The sequence below is a fragment of the Amblyomma maculatum genome, chromosome 6 (genome assembly GCF_055883805.1).
Source record: "Amblyomma maculatum isolate TAMU_Amacu chromosome 6, ASM5588380v1, whole genome shotgun sequence".
Taxonomy (NCBI): domain Eukaryota; kingdom Metazoa; phylum Arthropoda; class Arachnida; order Ixodida; family Ixodidae; genus Amblyomma; species Amblyomma maculatum.
The window spans coordinates 39,676,223-39,699,618 of record NC_139349.1 but is presented as its reverse complement, the minus strand read 5'-3'; the positions used below and the strand labels follow the sequence as shown (position 1 = coordinate 39,699,618).

Here is a 23,396-nt window from a genome sequence, read left to right as displayed (position 1 = left end):
GGCAGGCAATGGCGCCAAACTGTGACCTCCCTGACCTACCCATTTCCCTTGAATAGACCTTTGTCCCAGCTCCATTTTATAGCGACAGCAATACTAACTCTAGGTTTCGAACCTTCAGCGTAGCGCGGCCGGTAGCCACGTCTTACCCACGTGACACTAGGGTGAGAGCTGGGCTACGAACTCAAGCGGTCGGCGTAGCGCGGTCGCAGCCGTGGCGCAGCGCGTGACGTCACACCCCACGTGACATAAAAGCGAGAGATGGGCTGGCAAGAGCTGCCATCTTGGGTCTCTCGTTTCACATGGGACGGCTATGTCAGAATCTGCCTGACAGAACCCTGGCATTCACGTTACCCTTATAGGCCACTAAGGCATGTTCATACGGCTTTATTAAAATGGGGCTTTATATGTGGGCTGAGGAAGAAGAAAAAGAGAAGAAGAACCTCGGTCACCCGCAGCTAATGCTTTCGCTCAATATTTGGTTCAGCAGCATTTAACTCTTGTAATTTTATTACTAAAGCATACTCCCTCCCTACCTTCAAGGTTTAAAGACGTCGTAGTTGAATGTTAAAGCTCCTGAAAAAAAAAAAAAGCGAAGAACAAATGTAGCACCTACCAGACAATACAGCTGTTTAATGTATTATCATGACAGATAATTTCTATTTCACACTGCTCATTCACAGCATGTTTCTTCCTTGCGTGGTTTTACTGTGCGCTTATTATTTACCTATGTACCTGTACCAGCGGCAGTCGGCCATGTAAGGGATTAAAAAGCAAAATAAGAACGCCGAAGCCCGCGCATTGTTTCAAGAGGCCAACATGAAGAAGAAGAAGACTCGTAAGGGCTGCTGTCCTCCGTGAGCTGTTGATGGTAGGCTATCGAACCGTTTACTTTGCAGCTGTGACATTCCCCTGGATGGCCTCCCTTGTTTACCCAGGTAAGATTCAATGCGCGTTTCATTTCTACACCTTTCAGTCCGGAATCGCACTGAATATGAGTGCTTTTCAAAAGTGTTTTTATCCGGTACATGCGTTCGTTTAAATCCAGCAGTAACCAATTTAACTAATATTATGTTTACTTAGGACGTAAATGTGGACTGTACTGCTTCGCCGTACTTCCTGCTCAGGTTTAGGCTACCACGAGAGCGAACAATAGCAGGAGGCAGCTCAGTGCCTGCAACACATTTACCGACTATTAGCGGCCTCTTGTGCTCATACTTAAATTCGTCATTAGTAACAGGGCGGCGAGGGGGATGGTGCTAATTTTATTCTAATAATTTTTTTTATCTATAAACTTCCTGCAACCCAATCCAGTCATGGCCTCCTACGGCGTGTGTGCTTTATAAGGGAGTGCACCTGCTGTTTCGGTTCGCGAAACCGTTTTGTATCAAGGGGTTATTTTCTAGCTATGAACTAATTAAGTGATGCTCCTCAGTAAAATAACCGGCGCCTGACTGGGAAATCTCGCGTATCAAAAAAAACAAAAAAAAAAGACTAAGGAAGTGCTCGGTAAAATCCCGGCCATACTATCACGGAGCATAGCTACAAAACTTTTGTCACGCGTTACCTAGCGAAATTTAAGAGGTACCTTATACTTAGCACATACAGCTGATGCGCTTGCATATGCATTTGCTCCTAGGTAGCCATCAAACCTCTGCAACAGAACGCGTGAGAAATTTTTGAACACCACAAGCGGGCTCCGAAATATTTTGGCCGCATCTGTACATGAAGAACGCCACTACGCTTGAATGTCCGAAAAAGTTAGTGTCCGAATGTCTGAAAAAGTTAAAATTACTACGCTTGAATGTCCGAAAAATGTAATGTCAAATACAATTCTTGGAGAAAGATCTTTTGTTGTTGTTGTTGTTGTTGTTGTTCATTTCCGCAGCTCGTGTCCTCAACGAATTCGTGCTCTACTATGAGCCACTCTCGTACGAGCCCATCCGCAGTACCAGCGGAAGGTGGAAGCGCTCGACTGCGGATCAGCAATCCATGCGCAGCGTCCAGCTGGCATTCAGAGCACACAACAGGTGAGCATTACCGGAAATTCCCCACAGGTTCGCGTTGGACTGCCCAGTAAGGGCTCGACACAGTTAGAGCACCTTCATTTTATCCAACCCTTCCTACGTTCGATTTCCGCTCTTCTTACCCAACAGCAGCTCCTAAAGTACGAGACATCCATAGCCCTCCAATTCATCCGTCATGTCTTCATCTTCGTGAGGAGGCACTTACTTCGACCTGAAATCTACAATTAAAACCTTAAAACTAGCTTACATGTATGAATTGCTTAAGATACGACGTTGAGTGCGAGAGTCCCTGTAAGGAAGTATTTATTTTGCTTGCTTTTCTCATAAATATCCATGGGTTCGTCTTTTAAAGCCTCATTCGACCGTCTTAAATCACTGCCTGCCCCAGGTGTCCCACTTCAGAAATAGTGTTAGCTCAGTGTGCGTTGAAGTGCTAACTTAGATGGAAAAAAATAACAGCGTGAACAGGAAACATCTCACACTCTGTTCAAAACTGGTTGAAGTATGACTTCATGCAACCCCCTAATATCTCCAGTTCTCCAGTTGGTTCAGTCTTCACTTTAAGTGATACATGGTGGTCGTTTTATAGAACTCAACGAATTAACTATGCCAGGCTTTGGAGCACCATACTGTTAGTGTTCTATCCTTCGAATTTTGTCGCCACGTCTTAATTTGAAAGTACTTCTTCGTAAATGGTCTGAGGGGTATTAAAGACACTGCTGGTTAACAATCCAGTCTTCATTATCCTTTGTTAATGAAGTGTTGCTAGCATTTGACCTCCATCTCAGTGGGTAAACTACCTTCCTGGCTGCTGCGATCGTGAACGATTACATGCCGATGCTTAGCGACGACGCAACATGTTTCGCCGTATGTTCCAGAGAGTTCAGGCTGCGTCTTCAGCAAGACAGTTCCGCTTTCTCCGAGAACTTCACCCTCCAGGTGAAATCAAGTTCAGTGCCTCCCAGACTCGACCATCTCTATTCGGGCCACGTCACGGGTAAGGCTTGTTCTTACAAGAGTGCACTAAGACGACGTCTTTATCTTCTTCTAACTAATCTTTGTAGCTCATAACCATACTGCACAAACGATCAAGGCACATGCTTCACTGACATCAGCCTCACAAACAACGCGGCAAGTTTATCCCGTTGAAAAGATGTTAATTTATCTGCGACAGCTTCAGAAATATGTCACCCGCCGCAGCTGGTCAGCGCGCCTAGCTTAGAATGGCATTGAAATTAATGTGGCATCACCCCCATTGTTATCAAGGAGCTTTTATATCGCCACGGAAAATGTCTCCTCAGCAGTTGGGAGAAGTCCAATGATCGCCGCATTCAAAGTCAAAGCTTGGAGATCACTGCCGTCTGCAACATTGGATAAATTCAAAAGCATAAGCTGCTGCGATGACTAAAGGCCTGTTCACACTTGCGACTCGCAGAGGTTCTACGACCGCTTTGGTCGAAAAGCGACAGTCACAGGCCATTCGAGCACTCCGGATTTTCCAGCTTTGCGAATGCTGGTTGCGAACCGGTAACCAATCAGAGATTGAGCTGAAGTGAACGAAATTTTCGTTTTGCATACCACTTTTCGTTACTGGTGAAGATGCGAGATTGACAAATCACGTTCCGTATGATACTAATTCGGGAAAGCGACCCGCGGGTCACCTTTGCAAGTGTAAACTTCGGTCGAGTTGAGTGGCTTCCTGGTTGCATGCGACAGTCGCTCGCACGCTTTTCGCGACTCGCAAGTGTGCGCTTAATCCTTTGTGCTACTAAGTTCCTCCTTTTCTGACTTTTTTGTAAGACTTTTTGTGTCGTAACGTTGGTATGAAGTCATCTAGTCATACGACAAACTTTTCGAGCCCATTGTGTATGTGTGCGTCTCGTGCATTTATATGATGTCACCTCGTCACGCGGCTTTGGTATGATATCTTGCCACATAATATCACCACACATTACGCTAATTAACCACCCGCAGTGTCATTCTTTAATTGATCTTATCATTACTCGTTATGTATGATTTATCGGCATTCATTATGTCTTAATTATCACTAATTAATTCTTGCCCGTGGTTGCCTTTAATTACACCAAATTATTTTCACCTTCATTATCTTCATATAACTTGTCATTATCCACGTGGCAAGTATCATTCTGTTTCTGTTATTTACCATCTATTAATTAATTATGCTTAGCATGACATCATCACTTATTCATCACATCATATTACACCGCTCACTGTTTTATTACTCAATTACAACCCACTCATACACATTCAACTTCAACATGCGACGTCACAAATGGCACCACTTCTGGCGGACACGTTTTGCATGCAAGATTTCCGATGACGGGTTTCGCATCTGACGAGCCTTAAGCAGTCTTTGCGAGATTGCGACTACTGGCGCATAGCATCGCATCCTGTGTCTAACGCATCGCGTTCATGTAGCCGGGGGGTAATGCGCTAGGAAAGCGCATCGCATTAATGCGCCAGGCAGCACTGGTTGAGAGGAGTAAGTCCACTTTCGCCGCGCATATGTAATCCCGGTCGCATCGCTTTAAAGGCCATTAGCACGGGCGGAGTGCACTCGCCGAGCACCCCTTTGTACTTATCGCTATCCTCTCCCACACAGCAGTCGACGGCCAGCCGGAAAGCATGAAAAAAGAAAATGGAAACTTATTTCCATCGAAGCGCCTCTTTCGCTTTCAATATGCGACATCATGTGCCGCCACCATCGCACTACAGACAATGCGCGCTGCATGGTGGCGCATTGTATTATCGTAATGCTCTACGAAATTCGATATGCTACTGTCACCTCTATGATAAAAAGGCTGCAGAAAACAATAAATGAAAACCTGTTCCAACAAAAACGCCACCTTCGCCTTAAATATTCGACATCGCTTTCTGCCAACTTCGCGCCACAGATAATGCGCTACATATAAATGTTGGCGTATTTCATTGACGTGATGCGCTACGAAATGCGACGTGATGCGCCAGCTGTCGAATTCGTGCAACCATAGATGTAACATGTTTTCGCCTTAAAAGGCAGCGCCGCAGCACGCAATGCACTTCATGCAGCAAAGATTGCATACCATACTGAGCATTGCGCTTCGTCAACGCCCGTTAAACTTCGGAAGCGAATGCCTCACCCCTCATCGTCTGTGGTGGCCGATGATGGATCATCCCACTCGCCACCTCCTTCTGTTAACCGCCCCAACTGCCTAAAAACAATTATACGAGCAGCCGAATAATCGTGTCAGTATATCCAGTATAGCCGGTGTAACGCCATTAGTGTAGAGTAATGTTTTATTATGTACTGAGTGATAAGGAGCTGCGAAACATCTCTTCTTGTCAGTTGGTAGAATACGTCGCGAGTTTTAGACAACGATGCTTTAGAATATGATGCTTTTTTGCGGTGACTTCTTTAGGTTATGTCTTGCACGGAAATAGTATTTGAAGTCTGCCAAAGTGTAGTGGGTAAAAGCCTCTTCAGCGGCTTCGGGACTCGTCGTACGATAACGTACAGCTCATGCGGCGTCTTCTTTATTTCCTTTGCAAACACGAGCAGACTCCAGAGACAGACCAACTCGTGCTCGACGATAAGTGTCGGAGCCTCCAAAGCATTTACGTTGTTGGCTCTAGACTAACGGACTGCTGGAGTGAAAGGCCGAAGTTTATTGAGATGAAGTGGCCGAGCGGCTTACATATTCGGTCAGGCAATAAGAATATTGAAAATTATGAATTTGTACGCTGTTAGGTGAGAGCGCGCAAGGATAAGAGCTATTCTTGGGAATACCTTCCAAGATATGACGAATCATGGCTCCATGAAAACAATTTCTTTCTTTCACTAGATGCCCTTTTTCAGTGTTTTTCCGAAGCAATGAGGACACCGCAAAAATCACTCGCTGCGCCCTCTTTCTTCCTTCTTTCCTTTTCCTCTTTAAAAACTAGATCATGGAAATTTCGTTTAAAGCCCTTGTGCTCCCTAGCTGAGCAGTAACGGTTTGATCTACTAGCTAATAAAGATTCATTAGTTAATGCTTATTAACTAACAACTACGAGTGCTGTTTCTGAGGTTAGTCCTAGTGAAGCGTGTGGTGGGCCCCTCTCCTTCGCTGGTTTGTTATGGTTTGTGGGGTTTACGGTCTTAATGCGACTCAGGCTATGAGAGACGCCGTAGTAGAAGACTCCGGAAAGTTCCACCACTTGTGCACAGACATCGCACAGCACAAGGGTGGCTTGCTTTTCGTCTCCATGAAAAACCAGCTACGCTGCGGTCCTAGTGTGTGTTTGTGTTAAAACAAATACTAATATGACGCCCTCGTGTACATACGCAAACTATCCTGCCATTGTTTTTGTTCATAACTATGAATTAAACATGTAGAGTACCAGCCAGCTTAACAGTTACTTATTTTTCCTCTGATACGCCACTAGAACAGAAAACTTAGACAAGAAACATCAAGTCGGTCTAACTGCTCCTGTTGTCACCCACCCGAAAACCGCTCCATTTTAAATCTTGTACGAACAGGATTACTTTGACCATTGGCATTGAACCCAGATTTTATAGCCTTATTAAAAAACGAACTTTGAGTATAAAATGTTTGCTTTTGTCATGCCGATTCTTTGAAGCAGTACAGTTTGCCCAATATGCTCATTCAGGAATCACTGTCGCAGAGCTCACCGAGTGATGCAGAAACTCCAAAACTTTGTTCTATAAGTAAATGCTAAATTTGTAAACAAGTTTTGTTTAAAATATAGTGTCAGTACTCTTCTGCTTGTTTGTTTTTTAGGGTTTAACGTCCCAAAGCGACTCAGGCTATGAGAGACGCCGTAGTGGAGGACTCCGGAAAATTTGACCACCTGGGATTCTTTAACGTGCACTGACATTGCACAGCACACGGCCACTCCGTTTCGCCTCCATCGAAACGCAACAGCCGAGGCTGGGATTCGATCCCGCTTCCTTGGGCACAGTAGTCGAGCGTCGTAACCACTGCGCCACCCCGGCGGGGCTCTTCTGCGTAGTGTGCAGGCAAATGATCCCGTAAATAGCCAACTGCCTAAAGAGCAAAATCCTCTGATTTATTTATCTACGTCAGTGTTTTCCCTATTGATCGGCAGCAAGAAAACGTGAATTGACGTAAGATTCGCTGCACATGTTACGAATTTGAAGCAGTAATCTGCCTCCACTGAGATTTTTAGGGGACGCGAAATCAGTTCTGATGAAGATCTTAAAAAGTGAACACAGCACTTTTTCCAGGTGCACCTGGAAGCCGTGTCGTCGGGTCCATCATAGGCGGCGTGTTCAGCGGAAGCATCTCGATGCCTCATGAGGGCGAGGAATTCTACGTGGAGCGCGCCGGCCAATTCTTCCCGGTCTCTGTGCCCTTCCACTCACTAATCTACTCGGCACGCGATGTGAGCTTCGCCGGTGGACGCTGTGGTCTTTACGGTACCAGTAAGGACGCCCTGGACCGAATAAAGCGCCGCTACAGGCGAGATAAAAACCGGGTACGGCGAACTGACTGCTACAGTCCACAGAATAAAGAAAATATTATAGCCCGTTTCGCAAGCTGTGTGCAGCATATAGAAAGGTAATGACGGCCGGAACTAATCACAATGACACGCGCAGCGTGATTATGTGCCAATGAACCTGTCGACCACTGTTATTGTCCTTTGGGAACGTCACTAAAAACGACCTTTTTCCGTCCGCGTCCCTCAATATTCTCCTTGCAGGGCACACACCTCAATAAGATCGCCTGTCTCCTTTCCTCCCAGCAGCGTTCCAAGCACCACCAGCGAAAGCGGTCTCTGCCGGATGCCAATCTGGAGGCGACTTCAATCACCGGAAGGATTAAAAGGAACGCCGCAGCTCACGACACAGAGGATCGATACATGTCGCAGTCAGCGCCGCGCCATCGAAACGTCTTTGGTTTGTCTCAGCAGTTCCGTAAGACATACGTGCCGCGGGTGTGCAACTTGGAAATCGCCATCGACCACACGCTGTTCGAGGCGGTGGCTTCGTGGCAGGGAGCCGATGACGGAGGGGTGTTGAGAGTCCGCCAGGAATTGACCAGCATGGTTTTCAAGCACGTGACTGCCGCCTCGGACATATTTGGAAGCACAAATTTCAACGGCATCACCGACATCAGATTCGAGGTTCAGCGACTCGTGGTGAGAACCTTTATGGGTCACTGCGAAAGTAAAATTAGTTGACAGAGCTGTTTCTTGGCACGCTTTTCGTGTATGTTCCAAGTTGGAAGGCAAATTATTGAGCCATTTGCGATGCATTGCAGATCAACGACTCTAGCACCTGTGAAGGAGCGTCGGCACTGACGAACCCCTTCTGCAAGGATAGTCTCGATGCTCCACATGTGCTTCATGAGCTGTCCAAGCAAAACCACGACGGCTTCTGCGCCTCGTACCTCTGGACCTACCGCGAATTTCCCGGAGGGACGCTAGGCCTCGCCTTCATGGCCGAGGGTCAGCCAGCTAACCGCTACTTCATGTCGGCCACTCTGAACGTTTCACATTGATGCAGTCTTTGAGGTCGTTGTCAGAACACGAACACCCATAAAGTTGTCATTTTAAAATGGTGTTCTCTTGGCATCATTTCAGGGCTCTGTTATTTACCCACTCCTCATGCACCCTGTTAGTCCTCTGCATTTTTCTCTTTTAACATTATGTCAGCGTTTCGCACCCGTACTGAGAAATCCTATATAAACTTCATACAGGAAATTGTATACAGGCTTATTGTACAGGATCAGGGATACAGGATTGTGTGCTATTACAGAAAATTCCTGTACCGCACAGGAAAGTCCTGAATGAAACCGTGCGATGACTTTCGATATGGACCAGTTATATCACTCCAAGCATTCAATCAAACGTATTTTCGCGCAGAATCCTCAGGCGGCATTTGCGAGCGGTTCCAGGGCAACGCGGCTGTTTTCGTGGACAGCATTACCAACGGTTACTTCGGAAGGCTCAGCCTTAACACGGGCCTGGTGACCTTCCTCCGAAGGAGCATGCGCGTGCCGCAGCGAGTCTCCGAGGTCACTTTCGTCCACGAACTCGGGCATAACTTCGGCGCGGCAGTAAGTCCCAATCACTCTAGTGATAACGATATTACCAGAGGCCGAGTAATCCAAATAACTCTTGCTCATCGAAGAAGAAAATGTCCGCCAGCTATTTCTCAGAAGGCTCCGCTGTATACTGGAGACAGGCACCAAGACGCTGCCAAAATACTTCGGGCAAAACGCGCAGAGGCAAATACGTTTTTTATGTTGCCACTCCATGTGTCCCCCGTCAAAACCAACTAATCTCAATGAACTCATGTGTAATAAATGTATGCTTTATAGAAAATCGAGAAGAATAATTTTCGCCCCACACTTTTCAGGTTAATGAGCAGAGAATACAGCGGACTATTTGGATACATTCGATTACCGCACCGCGAATAATTTCATAAGTTCAGGTTCGTGATCATGGTACTTGAACTTCACCGAACCAATTGCTGTCCGTAGCTACCGCATCCATAAATTCTTGCAGCCTACGGCCTACTCAGACAATTTCGGATCTTGAAAGATCACGGAGTTGCACTGTACGCCGCATCAACTCGAGCTTAGTTCTAACCCTTTTGAAGTGTAGCCACAGACGTCTTCAGGTTGTGCATCGTCTGCACCCTGATGACTACACACAGAAAGGCGAAGCAAATTAGTTTTATAATATTCCAGAGCAATGACATAAGGCTAAATCAAGCGTGCGCAATTTTAGCAGTGTATGAGGAAGAAAAACCCCGTTAGCATACTACATCGAAAGTTACCCACGCATAAAATGCAACTTCATGAACTATATCTGCTGCCTTCCTTGTTTATCTGATACTTCCTTTAGTTGCAAACTTTCAGTACACTGCCTATCGGCTGTTTATAAACTGAAAAAAAAAAAAAGAAAATAAAACTTGGATCGCACCCCAACAAAAAAAAATTAACTAAAAGGGAAAATTCTAGAAGCTATAACAGCAGCAAGTATTGTCACCTTTAGTGGCCGATGATCGTATTAACGATCCTAGACCGCTTTTCGAGCCTAAAATGAAGCGAATCCTAGCACTTTGTCTTTATGAAAGCGCTCTTGGCTTCACAACGCTGCATGCGTTCTATTTGCGGGGTTATCGGGACAACTAAGAAGGCTTACGGTGTTAGCAGTATATGGCATGACCACAGTCTAGTTCAAAATAAAGACTCTCAGTGCGTATCTTCGGTGCAGCACGACGATCTTCCGGAGTGCGTTCCTGAAGGCACCGGTGGCAACTACATTATGTTTGACAGCGCTACGCGCGGTACCAAGCGCAACAACCGACGCTTCTCAGAGTGCAGCGTGCGCAGCATTGCAGCCGTCCTTGCGCAAATGTTCGTCAACAAAGGCTCCCGACCGAACTGTCTCCAGGGTGAGGCTCCATTTTAGAGAAGTGGCGATCCTAATGGTGTTTCACATTTCACGTAATGCAAACTGTGTATCGACAGGAAACTTTAAATCTGAAGCTGAGGAGAGGACAAAAAAATGTAAGGACGATTACGATAATCTTAATGCGAAATGTGTGCGCAAATGTGTGCGCAGGTATGTATTGAGGCAAGGGATTCGAGAGATGCCTGTATGTATTATGTACATGCAATTTTATTATGTACATTTCAAATTTTGGGGCTCCAGAGAGCCACATTTTGGTTGTGCGGACAAACCCTTCCGCCGAGCACGTTCTGCGGACATGTCCTGCGCAGGCTTTTCGGTGACGCGACCGTATTATATACGCATTAACAAACTAGTTGCATCAGTGAATTTTCATTCATATAATCAAACCTACTCTCACTAGGCACACTCTTTGGGAGTCATCGGTACTGGTTTTATGCGGGGTGGCAACTATTTTAGATTATTACACAGATGCTTTCCCTGAACTAGAATATTTCTGTACCGCGTAATACTATAAATATTTGCCTGGTGAACCTAGAGTACCGGGGTCCTTTCTGCGGCAACTCCATCCGAGAGAACGGCGAAGAGTGCGACTGCGGCTTGGAGCAACAAGACTGCGGCGTCGACGTGTGCTGCTATGCGCGTGAGCACGGCGAGACCAAGCGCAAGGCATGCACACTCAAGCCGGGCGCCGTGTGCAGGTATGCTCGCACTTCCTCCTCTCTGAGCTAAACTAAATTAGGTACCGGTTTCGTAAAAACATTTGGCGACAGGACTAGTTGCTACTAATAGATGGCGAACTCTGCGTCAGCTTAATGACATGTTGAAACGTGGGTCCTATTTGAAAAGCCCCCAGTGTCTGGACGTTGCAAACAATCAACGAAAAAGAATATGTCACATTCTTAGGAATGACAAAGGTGCAGTTGCAAACTATTCTGTCAGTCAGAATTTTGTTGCACGCGAAGATTGCCATCGGAGAAGAGCAGCGAGATGAAGTCGGCTAAAACGCTGGAACTGGGATCTCTCGCTTCAACGACATAGCCAGCAACACTTTCTTGTGTGCGTACGGCTTGCCGGGGACAAGCGATTGTTCGCAGCTCTGAACATTTTCGGGAAAGTGATGCATAACACCAAACCTTCTAGATAATGCGGCAAGTGGGTTTTATGCAGAAACCAGCTACACAGATCCTCGATACACCTCGCCTCATGAGATGCGAGTTTGGCAGAATGTTTTTGCGCGGAAAAATCAAGTATCATTTACAATAGAACTCTCTCAGCAACGTACTGGGAATGCACCTTGCCTCCTCGCCACTTTTCTTGAAAAGCGAAGCTGTTGCATATACTCGTCTGCGGCAGGTGTTTCCTCGGTCAACAAAAGAAACGAATTTCAGGATGATGTAATTAGTGCATCGTATAGGCTTCCGCAGTCCCTGCGCCAATTACCTAAATCAAGCTCTAAGGTACCCAATGGTCCACCGACGTCCTTCAGAAATAAACGCATCGCTACCTTGAAAGCGTATGTTGCGTGGCGGATGTGGTAACAGACGGAGTGCGCACACCTGCCCGTATTGCACAACACCTGTCCTGCTTTAAAATACTTATTCCAAAATGTAGCTAGTTCGAGCTACACCAGTATAGCCAAGCTTTCACAGTACATACACTTTCACCACGCGGAGAAAAAGTGGCCGGCGCACGGGCAGTGTTATAGATGCATTTAAGCCCAGCGCTGTTATTTCGCCGAGCTCCATTCACGTACAGTACTTTCTGCAGCGAATGTCACTAATTTTATCGCATGACACTGTACGAATGGCACTGAAAGCAAGTGAGGATACTAAATTTCTCCTTGCGGTAAAAGCGAAAATGCTATCAGTGAAAATGTTATCAACGAAAAGCGAAAATGCTCTTCAAAACGGACTCGTAACCACCAATCTTAGACACTTTCATGAAGAGAGCAACACAAAAAAAAATGAGAATACAGTTTTCTTCAAGCACGTTTTCGCATCTCGCCTTCATGGAAATGCGCTCATCGCGCTGGTATCACACCTACAGCACATGCGGAGCAGCGCGATTCGCGGAACACTCATTCGCGGAGGGTAACTTATTCTGAATAAGATGGACATAAAATTATTATCCCATTATAAAATAAAAATCCATAAGTGCACAAATATTGCGAAGTAGAGAAACATTCAACCGCAGTCGTTTCCTCCTTGCCTTTTCCCGGCAGGTGTAGCGCGTTCTAGCCTTAAAAACTTTTATGTCCGTCGTTTTGCAACCCAGATTACTACTTCTTCATGCAGGCTTTTTCCTAACCCCTAGCCTTCCACAGAAGCTAAAACGAAACAACGCGCACGTGAGAAATTTACAACAACGGGCCGCAGATTTAAGATCATTCTCGTTTAGACACAATGCAACTACTGTCGTCCGCGTTTATCGCCGCACCTTGCACTTCTAGAGGCTTAAAATGATACTGCCAAATCCTAGCGCCTCGGGGTATCAGGAGTGGTCCAGAACCACAGAGATTGCGTGTCAAGATGGCTCCGAATGCACCGCAATAGAGTGCGGGCCACCTTATGCTCTCAGCAGCAGTGCTGGAACAAAAATCAGTTTTAATGTCACATTCCGATTGTGACATAAAATCCATGCATCTTTTAATGCCATTGCAGCACAGAGTACATACAACGTCTTGGACACAGGTGCAGAGGAAACCCTTACCAGAGTATCCAAGACCAACAGATAAAACACCAGAACACCGATGCCAGTTTGTATCGACACACCAGAGCGAGCACGATACCTTACCCTTCCTGGAGTAGCTGGGCGAGGTCCAGATATCTTACCGTCCCTGGAACATCCCTGTATTATGCGTGAGCCTGAGCCCCCAGTGGTTTTCCCCGGTTTCGAGATCAGGCGTAGGTGGAGTAGTCGGAAGTACACAATGCTGTATTTCTTTTACCAATTGCTACCTCTAGCTTAGTCCTATTAAATGAAACATAAACTAGAGGGTATTATTGCTACGCATATTTCCGAGGCGCCACTTCCGGGTGCAGTGTCCTAAGTTTTGTTTTTAAAGCAGGGTGATAAAGGCAGTCAGTCAACGAAAGGATTGGTTAAAAAACAACGTTTTTGCGGAAAAGGCGACCTATATCACTTCTGAAGTTGTGGATTCTTGCATGGCGGTGGTGGCTGCTTTGTGTTGGTCACTCCCTTTGATCTCGCTTCTGCCCAGCCCTCTTAGCACGAACCTGATCCGAGACAACTCAGGGAAGCACCGTTCAAACATAATCCCAAATGCGAGCTCTCAACTCCACGCTTTAACTGTGCAGTCATTTATCCAAACCATTTTCATCAAGTCGATTACTTTCTTACAAGACTCTTCATTCGCACCATTAATGAAGTGACAAAGCGAAACTGCTGTTCCTGCATTACCAGTAGTCAATCCACCAATTTTAATATCAGGAAGAGAACTTAAAAAATCGTCTTTTTTAGTAAAGCTGTTTTTCCGGGCTCTACATAATTGTGGTCTGCTCGAAATGACATTTGCACTCAAACAATTGCTTTTTAAGACCCCGGAGCTGCATGCGTTTCTTCTTTGTTATGTTTAACTCGGTATCACGGGCGACGCGTTCCCTAGGAAGTATTGTGATTCTGCTTTTTCCTGGTGATGAAGCCAAAGGCGCATCAGTCGCCTTGCTCCAAGCGAACATTCCATCCGCTTCTTGAAAGAAAGGTTATAACGGAGAGTACAGGGTTAGTACAGTTTACTTTGGGCACCATTTACAGCTAAGCGGTACGGGAGAGGTCCTTCTATTTAAACATCACACTACAGCTTACTTAGCTACTTGGGATCTTTCACAGTAATTCGACAGACCATTTAAGAACCAGTGCCCGGTGGAAAAGCACTGTGCACAAACTTTTCGGTCTAGAAGGGATCGGCAGCCAGATTTTGGAACGATATTAGTACTCTCCAACAAAACTCTAGGGCGTACATTCACATACCATAGATGATGTTTTGGCTAAAACTGTAGTATTGTGCGGAAGATGTTGCACAAGTTGCACAACACACGCGAATAGCTGGAATCTTCGAGATATATCTCGGCGCATCTTGCGCGACAAAGAAAATAAGGCTACTTCTCATGAAAGAATAAATGGACAAAACAACGAGTACATAGTCGATGCGTGCTCTAGAATCGCAGTGATAAGGCCGCAAGCCGGCGGCTGTAGAAACAAAAAAGAAATAAAGTTTTGATTGGTTCGCAGCATTATCAAAGCGCGTATCATCACTGTATGAGCCGCACCTATGCGAGGATGCTATATTTATGATTGAGATTACCAGAAAGCGTAATCGTCCCGAATTGTTCACGGTACTGTCACGACGTCTACCTGATATATAAGATTCGTACCACCGTTTTCCTAGCGACTGCTTTTGACCCGTGCGAATATGGACACGCAGCTCACTGAATCATTTAGATGCGCTATACGGGCGTCTTAAGAGAGCGCGTCCTACGTTACTGTAATGAAGGCTGCACAGTGATCAACGTACGGTCTGTATGCTCAGGGTTCTCATCCGATCGCGTGGAAGTGCTAGCGTGGTGATGTGACTACGGACGAGGGAGCACTCCGTCAGGAGATGATAAAAGTTGCCGGACCTTCCTGGGCAGGGGGGCTCAAAGTGGTAACATGTGTGCTACCAGCCACACAAGTGTTTATGCCTAAGACGATCATTCAAGAGCGGCAACAGATTGAACATCTTCCTCTTCTGCTTCGCAGCCCCAGCAACAGTGCCTGCTGCAGCGCTCAATGCCACTTTCACAACACCTCGATGGTCTGCAGACCTGAAGATGATTGCACCTTCGAGGCCTTCTGCGAGTATCCTTTGTAGCTTTATACTAATTCTCAGTAATCTCAACATCTGTCGTCAACAGAGATTTATTTCGCGGTAAGAACTGACAACCTTTACCATCACCATCAGCAGCAGCAGCAGCAGCATGACTATGTGCACTACAGAACAAGGATACTTGCCACATCCATATTTAACACTGCCCTTTGCCCTCATGGGGCTGCAAACATTGGTACTTAAAGGCAGAGTCAATTGAATCTTTCCTTTTCATGTCTACCCTACAAGTGATAAGATTTTTTTGATTTCGACTAAGATTTCAGCAATATTCGTTTGTTTTTAGGCCCCATGCTTCTCTTTTTTTCTCTGAACGTTCAATCATCATTTTCATTTCCACAGGTTGTTGATTTCCCCGGTTTAAAATAGACTTTTCGCTGGCCCCAACGCTTCTTCACTAAAACTCAATACTGTATAACACAGCTCAGCTGTTATGCCTATACTTACCTGGTGACCAATATTGAAACTGCTGTGGATCACCTGAAAGTGCCTACCACCAACACTCCATGATATCCTTGATCTCGTATTAATCATGCCCTCGCGATTGCTACGCCTCTGCCTCTGCGGTCACTACTTGCTCCACGTCAATGTATTCATTTACCCATTTTAAAGTTAAGCTCTCTATCGTTTAGTGTCATTTTCTTCCGACAGCGTTGATATTTAATTCAGATTTCTTCGTATTTTTATTTAGATCCGTCGCCCTGATTTGCCTTTCTTGGCTTCACTGAGTGCTGGCTTCGTTACAGAAGAGCCCCTCATTTCCATAGAGTTTTATTGTTTCTTATGGCAATTTTCTTTTCTGTTATCCCTTTGTTCGGCGCTTAACTGCGTATCCAGCGGCATCAGCGGAGAATGTCCTCCGTCGGAGTGGAAGCCAGACGGAACGTTGTGCAACCGAGCCACGCAATTATGCGAGAGAGGCGAGTGCAGTCAGTCGGTGTGCCGCCTGTACAACCTGCAAGAGTGCTACCTGACAGCTGCCGACATGAGCATGGAGGACATGTGCCTCATCGCCTGCAGGGAGGACGGTGGGTGCAAGCTGGGCTCCTAGCTGCTCAACACAATTTCTGTGCTCCATACGCCACTGCACAAGCCGAGGGCTTTGTGCATAGAGAAAATCAGCCTTTGAGCTGTATTTCGAACTCATGTTTGCGTGATGACATCCGTGAATCGGTGTGAACTACTTACCCGAATAAGTAAAGAGAAATATCGTTACTTCTTGCGCACAATGTGGCAAAGTCCGCGAAATTCTGAAGCACTGTCGTGCCGAAACAAACATGAAAAAGTGACCTATGAAAAAAAAACCACGGCCGACTCAGTACAATAAAGCGCCCCTTGAGCGTGTTATTTGTACATATTAAAACTCTATCTACAGTTACGTGTACGCGTTTACGCTATACTGCCAGTATCCGATGTCGAAGTACAGCTGGCTCAACTCTCGTCACCGTAGCTGGGAGCGAGCAAAACATCCGCGTTGGTCGATAGGGTGATCGTGTCACAGTCACATACCCTCGCATGAAAATTTCAAACAACCAACAATGCTCGCGTGAGACTTGACGTCATGCGTGTAATGAATTTATAAATTAGTTCATTTCGGCTAAAAAAATATGTAGATTTTATGTGGGATTTCAGCCAACAATCATCGGTTTGAGAGCCTGACGCCCTATACCGCCTAGGCCATGCAAGCTACGCTTGCGCGGATTTGGAACAGGCAGAAACGTGTTTGTGCGAACATCACGTGGTTTTTCCTGTGGTGTCCTACGACTGTATTCTATTGACTATGTAGGAAATGTTATGACCTGGCTGAAAGAGACAGCGGAGTGTCGCCATTCCACAAGCAGAAGCACCCATGGCGTAGGATGCACGCTGGCAGGAATTCTTAGTGAGGTGGTGAAGTGGTCGTGCCTGCGACATTCGTTGAGGGCGTCCTATAGGCATAACATCCCACCGTGCGGTCATTTTACAGGCCTAAAAATTTCTAGAAAAGGCGCCAAAAGCAGAGCGTGTAATCGCGATGGAGACTTGCCTCAAGGAGTCTTAAGTGACGACCTATTTTTCCCTCTTGTGAGACTATACTTTTTGCACTCTGGATGTGACGGTATCAATTTCTGACTAACGCGAATATAAAGTTGGTTCCTTCCTTCCGTCCATAATGCGTCGGAGTGTCCCTTCGCGAATGCGCCTTCGTCACGTCTCCAACGGTCCAATCGAAGTACAACAGTAATCAAAGAAGACCACAGGACAGTATCGTGTCATACGCTTAAAGAAGAGCGGAAGTGTCCCTCTAGTTCTTCTTTAAAGCACATAGACAAGAATAGTCATTGGATATGTGAAAGAGCTCCGAAAAAGATTATCGGGGACACAAGATCCGACTTTAAGGGTACGACGGCAGCGTTAACGGCTCTTCGTGCCCATACATGCACTTTGCTACACGTTTAAACACAAATCCTCTACTCTGTGCCTCTATTATCACTCATATACTCATTAGCAAACAGTCGTAGACTGCTACGCTTAGTACAAGTTCATCCGACGTACATATAAACTCCCTCTTATGAACGTGCCCACGAGGCCTAAGAGTAGCTTATCTTGACTTGTGATAAAGACACACAGTGGGTTCAATTCTCATTTCAACCTTTCATCCTCTGGGAAGTGCAGAGTCATATTGTCCCAAATTGGTTCAAACAAAAGTGCTCACTCGCGGATCACAAAACTGGGTCACAAAAGTGATAGCCATGGGTTACAAATATCACTAAGATTATCACGTGGCAAGGTGACGTAACAGTCAAGTTGCATGAAATTGTCATTTGGCTATACAACGCCAGGCAACCGGAGTGAAGCCGTACAGTCGATCCCACACTTGCAGGCGCACTGCAATGAACGAGCGCCAAGGAAAAGAAATTTCCACTGTGCCGCACGAGCCACGGTGTTGCTAGAAAAATCAATGAAACGGGCGCACGATGTACCATGTGGAGTAGCAATTCTCAGGCTTTCGCATATTTTCAATGCAGCCTCTGGAGTGCTCTTAACGTTTTATCAGTGCATGTTAATGATCACCAGGTGGTGAAATCTATTCTGAAGTCCTCTACCTGGGCACGTCTTTCTTTCATATCCCTCGATCTCTGACCTATTAGCTAACAGAGAAGTGAGAGTCAATGATTTCTTTCCTTTCCACAAAAATTGTTCTTTATCATCCGGACGTCCAATGTACAGCTAGTCTGAAAAATAGTTTGCCCTGTTTCGGTGCTGCCCTACCGCGGGAGCTCAGTGGTTAAGACGACTTGCTGCTGAACCGGATTACCCGGGTTCGAACCCGACAGCTGACATCTGCGTTTCCATGGAGGCAAAACCGGGAAGCTTCCGTGCGCTGTGCGATTTCAGCGCATGTTAAAGGTCCCCAGATGGTCAAAATCACTTCGCAGCCCTCCACTGCAGCACTTCTTTCCGTTGTTCCACTTTCACTCCCATCTTCCTCTCTTCCCGAGCCTTGCGGTACGAATCAGGTGTCCATGAAGAAGTGTGATAGATACTGCCCATTTCCTTTCCTATAAATCAACCTAATTTTTTTTACGTTTCGATGCGCTTTAAAGGACAATTTAGAGAATGGCAGTGCCTCCCTAACTGGCCTCCTTCCATTTGTTCCCAATGTCACGGCTCAGGTTGCGTGTTATGGCCCAGGCTGCTGTGTCTGGGCAGTAACAAGGACGAGGCGGCCAGAAAGGGACTTGATATGAAACGGGAAAACATTACGATCAGCGTTTACATGATGCAATTTATATAGTCGGATCAGCCTCATTTTGCAAGAGCCCGAAACATACTGATGCGTCGTGCCCTGGGGGCTATCCCTTTCACAGTCTGGCTCGATGGACCCTTGCCCTATTCCTCACTGAACGCCGGATCCCAAGCCGCTCCAAAGTTACAGTAGTAGTATTAAGTGGTTTTATTCAAATAAACAAAAAACGGAAGTAAAAAGATGTTTGCCAGCCACGGTATCTGCTATCTAATCATCACTAACACCTGAACTGGGGCGGCGGAAGGGTGAGAGAATCAAAGAGGGGACCGACGGGAAGTACATGGTAGGTAAAATTCCACAGATGCAAATTCCGGAATCATCGCCTTCCGCTAGTTAGGCAATCATTTTCGGAAAATCCTCGCTCAGCTGAGTGTCTTAACTGTTCAGAGTATTCCAGAAATTTATGCCAGTGTTTTCGCCAGGCTTATCCTTTTCCCTACAAACAACATATTGTAAACATTCTCACAACATCAAGCATCGACTTCGTAATCGCCGCAAAACTGTGCACCTTAGCTAGTGAAAATTGGTGGTGTTCAGTAACGTATACATTTCTATTCCTCCTTTTCGCTCTGCTGACGAAAGACAAAGTCGTAAAGTAAAATGTGCAAAATTTACCTTTCGAAACTGGATCAATTGATTAACTTAAGCCGCAATTGATTAGACTCAGTTAATTTAGCCGAGCACTGACACCGCACAGTACACGGGCACTTTACTCTTCTATATCAGTGCACGTTAAAGAACCCCAGTTGGTCAAAATTTCCGGAGTCCTCCAATACGGCGTCTCTCATAGCCTGAGTTGCTTTGGGACGTTAAGCCCTTAGACAATCAAAACCATCTTCGCTTCTATCGAAACGCGGCTTTTGCCGCTGATATCTAAGCCGTGTGCTAGAGGTCAGCAGCCGAACCTGCTTACCTCTCAGTCAGCAGGCCGTAAAAAAGCCTCACCGTTCCTTCGACTCCAGACATGTTTCGCAGCTAAGCGCCCTTGGCTCGAGAGCGCAGTAGTCTTTAGTTAACCCCGCGCTATTTGCGCACGTGCCGATAAAATGTTTGCGCTTTCCGCACGCTACAGAGCCGGGAAGCGAGTGCAAGGAAGCCTGCGCGTTCGATACCATGAAGGACTACTGCGGCCGGCGCATGCAACCAGGCGCCCCTTGCTACGACCTGCTAGGATACTGTGATGTCTTCCAGAAGTGCCGCCTTATCGACGCCGAGGGCACCCTCTTCTGGCTGCAGCGGCTAGTCTTCGGGGGCAAGGGAAGAGCCAGCGCCTTATTGGTGAGGTCTGGTTTTTGGGCTAGTTGGTTACAGTACATTTTTAACATTTACTGGCGCGAAAAACACAGGACAAACGCAGAGTAGATGACGGGACGCTTCGCCCCGTCATCTTCTCTGCGTTTGTCCTGTGTTTTTCGCGCCTTTAAAAAGCCTCCCTGCTGTACAAACTTTCTGGTTCGAAAATCTTAAGCAGAACGGCATTCGATATTCGAGTTTTTCTTGTGTTTGCACTAGAGCCCCGGAGTTAGGAAAATTTGTCATTCCATCCACCTGAAGCCGTCATTGGCTTGTATGAAAATGCATAACAGGAAATACCCTTCTTCACTTTCAAAAATAGAGGCAATGTGGGAGGCAAAGAGAAAGAGGGATGACGAAGAGATTGTGGTAGGCGATGGAGAGCGGTAGGCGAAGAGGAACGGGTTGAAGGGGACAGCATGTAACAAGGCGATCGACGGACTGAAAAAAAAAAAATTGGCAAGGGAAGTACGCTGAAATGAATGAATGACGGAAGGCTTTTGTGTTACGTGAACCGGCCGCGGCTGAATCCACAAGGCTGATTCCCCCCTACAGCTTGCAAAAACCTCAACGCCACACATACACACGCACGCATGCAAGCAGGCGCACACACACGTGTCTGTATATATATATATATATATATATATATATATATATATATATATATATATATATAAAGGAAAGAAGCCAACAGTCGGCGAGGCCAAGGAAAGCGTTGAGGATGGTAATTTATGTCTTTTTTTTAATGTTTACTTGGATAATCACAGAAATTAGTAATGTTATCTGTTGAGGGGAAAGATAATTAAACACAAAGCAGAAGAAAAGACAACGTGCGATGGTGGGAATCGAACCCACGACCTCCGAATACCGCGTCCGGTGCTCTTCCAACTGAGCTACATCGGCCGCTGTCCCCCCTGCTACTTGCTTGGGTATTTATGTTGTCTGTATACGAACCTTCATGGAGGTCGTGGGTTCGGTTCCCACCATCGGCACGTTGTTTTTTCTTCTACTTTGTGTTTATTTATCTTTCCCCTCAACAGATAACATTACTAATTTCTGTTATTATCCAAGTAAACATTAAAAAAAAGACATAAATTACCATCCCCAACGCTTTCCTTGGCCTCGCCGACTGTTGGCTTCTTTCCTTCATGTATTATAACGAGCACCCTCATTTCCCCTTAATTGATCTGCTTGTAGCTTACGGGGGTCTCGGTTCTGGCAGTCTTGAAGCCATAGGTAGCGTAAGAGGGTTCTAGCACAGCTTTCGCCCTCGCTCTTGATCACGTTCTACGTGACGCTGGCGGTAACAAAGGACGTTCCACGTCCGCCGCTATGGTTGAGGGTGGCGCTGGTGAACACTCTCAAGGTTCGTATACAGACAACATAAATACCCAAGCAAGTAGCAGGGGGGACAGCGGCCGATGTAGCTCAGTTGGAAGAGCACCGGACGCGGTATTCGGAGGTCGTGGGTTCGGTTCTCATCATCGGCACGTTGTTTTTTCTTCTACTTTGTGTTTAATTATCTTTCCCCTCAACAGATAACATTACTAATTTCTGTGATTATCCAAGTAAACATTAAAAAAAAGACATAAATTACCATCCCCAACGCTTTATGTGTGTGTGTGTGTGTGTGTGTGTGTGTGTGTGTGTGTGTGTGTGTGTGTGTGTGTGTGTGTGTGTGTGTGTGTGTGTGTGTGTGTGTGTGTGTGTGTGTGTGTGTGTGTGTGTGTGTGCGCGTGCGCGTGCGCGTGCGCGTGTGCGCGTGCGCGTGCGCGTGCGCGTGCGCGTGCGCGTGCGCGTGCGCGTGTGCGTGTGCGTGTGTGTGTGTGTGTGTGTGAACAGAATGTCACACAAGGGCGCGACTCTATTTGCGTAATAGCTGAAGTGCTTTAACAAAAATGGTGCGGGCGAGCGTGTTGCATAAACATACTTAGTACCCAGCTCTGCATGTATAACACGCTTCGGAACGCTCTTGAGTTACCGAAGACCACCATGGACCTATCTATTCGGAAGTTAAATTCTACAGCTCGCATTGCCAGCATGTGCTGTTGGTAAAAAGCATCATTTGTTGCATCTGTCGTATGCAGTCTCGAACACGACTTCAAGATAAATTAGCGTGAACGTATCCTGATGATGAAGCGCTCGATAGAAGACCGACAACTGGCCGCCAAAGCATTGCTACTGTTTACTGGGGCATATGACACTCTTAGTTCATTTTAAGATATATATATATATAGATAAATATTTCTAACAATCTTGATTTCTGCGCATCTTGTTCATTTTTGGGGGATGCAAAAATTTGCCAGTTTAAATGTACTTCTTTTATAACAGATAATTCAGGTACATTATATCATCCAGAAATATTAACTGATTTGATGCAATTTCCCTTGAAAATGAAAAAGAGCATCAGAAAACTTATTATGCGCTGTTCCTTGCAGCGTTACTGGTACCTGACGCTTGCGGTGGTCATCATAGGCGGAGTCTTTACAGCGGTGTTCGTGCGTGCCTGCGCTGTGCACACGCCGAGTAGCAACCCGCAACTGCCGCCGGAGATGAGCCTGGGGCACAGTGCGCGGCACCCCGTGTCCTTTTTCAAGGAGTTCACGCGCCTGTGATTGGCTGTGCTTGCTGCGGAGAGGCCACCCTCTTCTCACTACCAATATTCCGGGCGTTGAAAAACTGTGCAGTGTACCTGACCCAGCGGAATTGCTATATCTAGAGTCAGTATTTACACAGGAACGTAAAATAAGTAAAAATGTCAAAAAGATAATCTAGGGATATCAATCGTGCTATTGTTTATAGTTCTCGAATCAGCAGTCTATAGCGAAATGTGTGCAATAAGAAGTCTGTGTTAAATTTTGTCTCTACTGAAAGTCAAAGTATTCACAATGATATATTATAGTGCGCATTTGAACTTTATATAAAGTGAACGATACAACGAAGGCCCGAATTTGCT

The 23,396-nt window shown here is 46.1% G+C and overlaps 1 protein-coding gene and 1 non-coding gene across 2 annotated transcripts; one reads left to right on the top strand and one right to left on the bottom strand.

Annotated features, from left to right (window-relative positions):
- Positions 1 to 816: 816 nt before the first annotated feature.
- LOC146185597 (disintegrin and metalloproteinase domain-containing protein 10-like) lies at positions 817 to 23,055 on the top strand. Its single transcript, XM_084607873.1, has 13 exons — positions 817 to 835; positions 1,886 to 2,027; positions 2,903 to 3,021; positions 7,273 to 7,523; positions 7,749 to 8,186; positions 8,309 to 8,495; positions 8,913 to 9,106; positions 10,272 to 10,452; positions 11,008 to 11,170; positions 15,234 to 15,332; positions 16,195 to 16,385; positions 20,220 to 20,425; positions 22,879 to 23,055. The coding sequence occupies exons 1-13, from the start codon at positions 817 to 819 to the stop codon at positions 23,053 to 23,055; spliced, it is 2,367 nt and encodes a 788-aa protein (XP_084463999.1).
- On the bottom strand, positions 21,270 to 21,343 carry TRNAP-CGG (transfer RNA proline (anticodon CGG)). The gene has a single exon. It is a non-coding gene; the product is annotated as a tRNA-Pro (tRNA).
- Positions 23,056 to 23,396: the final 341 nt, after the last annotated feature.

Bases quoted from the DNA above. Each gene is read 5' to 3' on its own strand.
- LOC146185597 (XM_084607873.1), top strand. The intron at 8,496-8,912 runs GTCAGCCAGCTA...ATTTTCGCGCAG, and splicing joins CCTCGCCTTCATGGCCGAGG to AATCCTCAGGCGGCATTTGC. The intron at 11,171-15,233 runs GTATGCTCGCAC...TCTGCTTCGCAG, and splicing joins AAGCCGGGCGCCGTGTGCAG to CCCCAGCAACAGTGCCTGCT.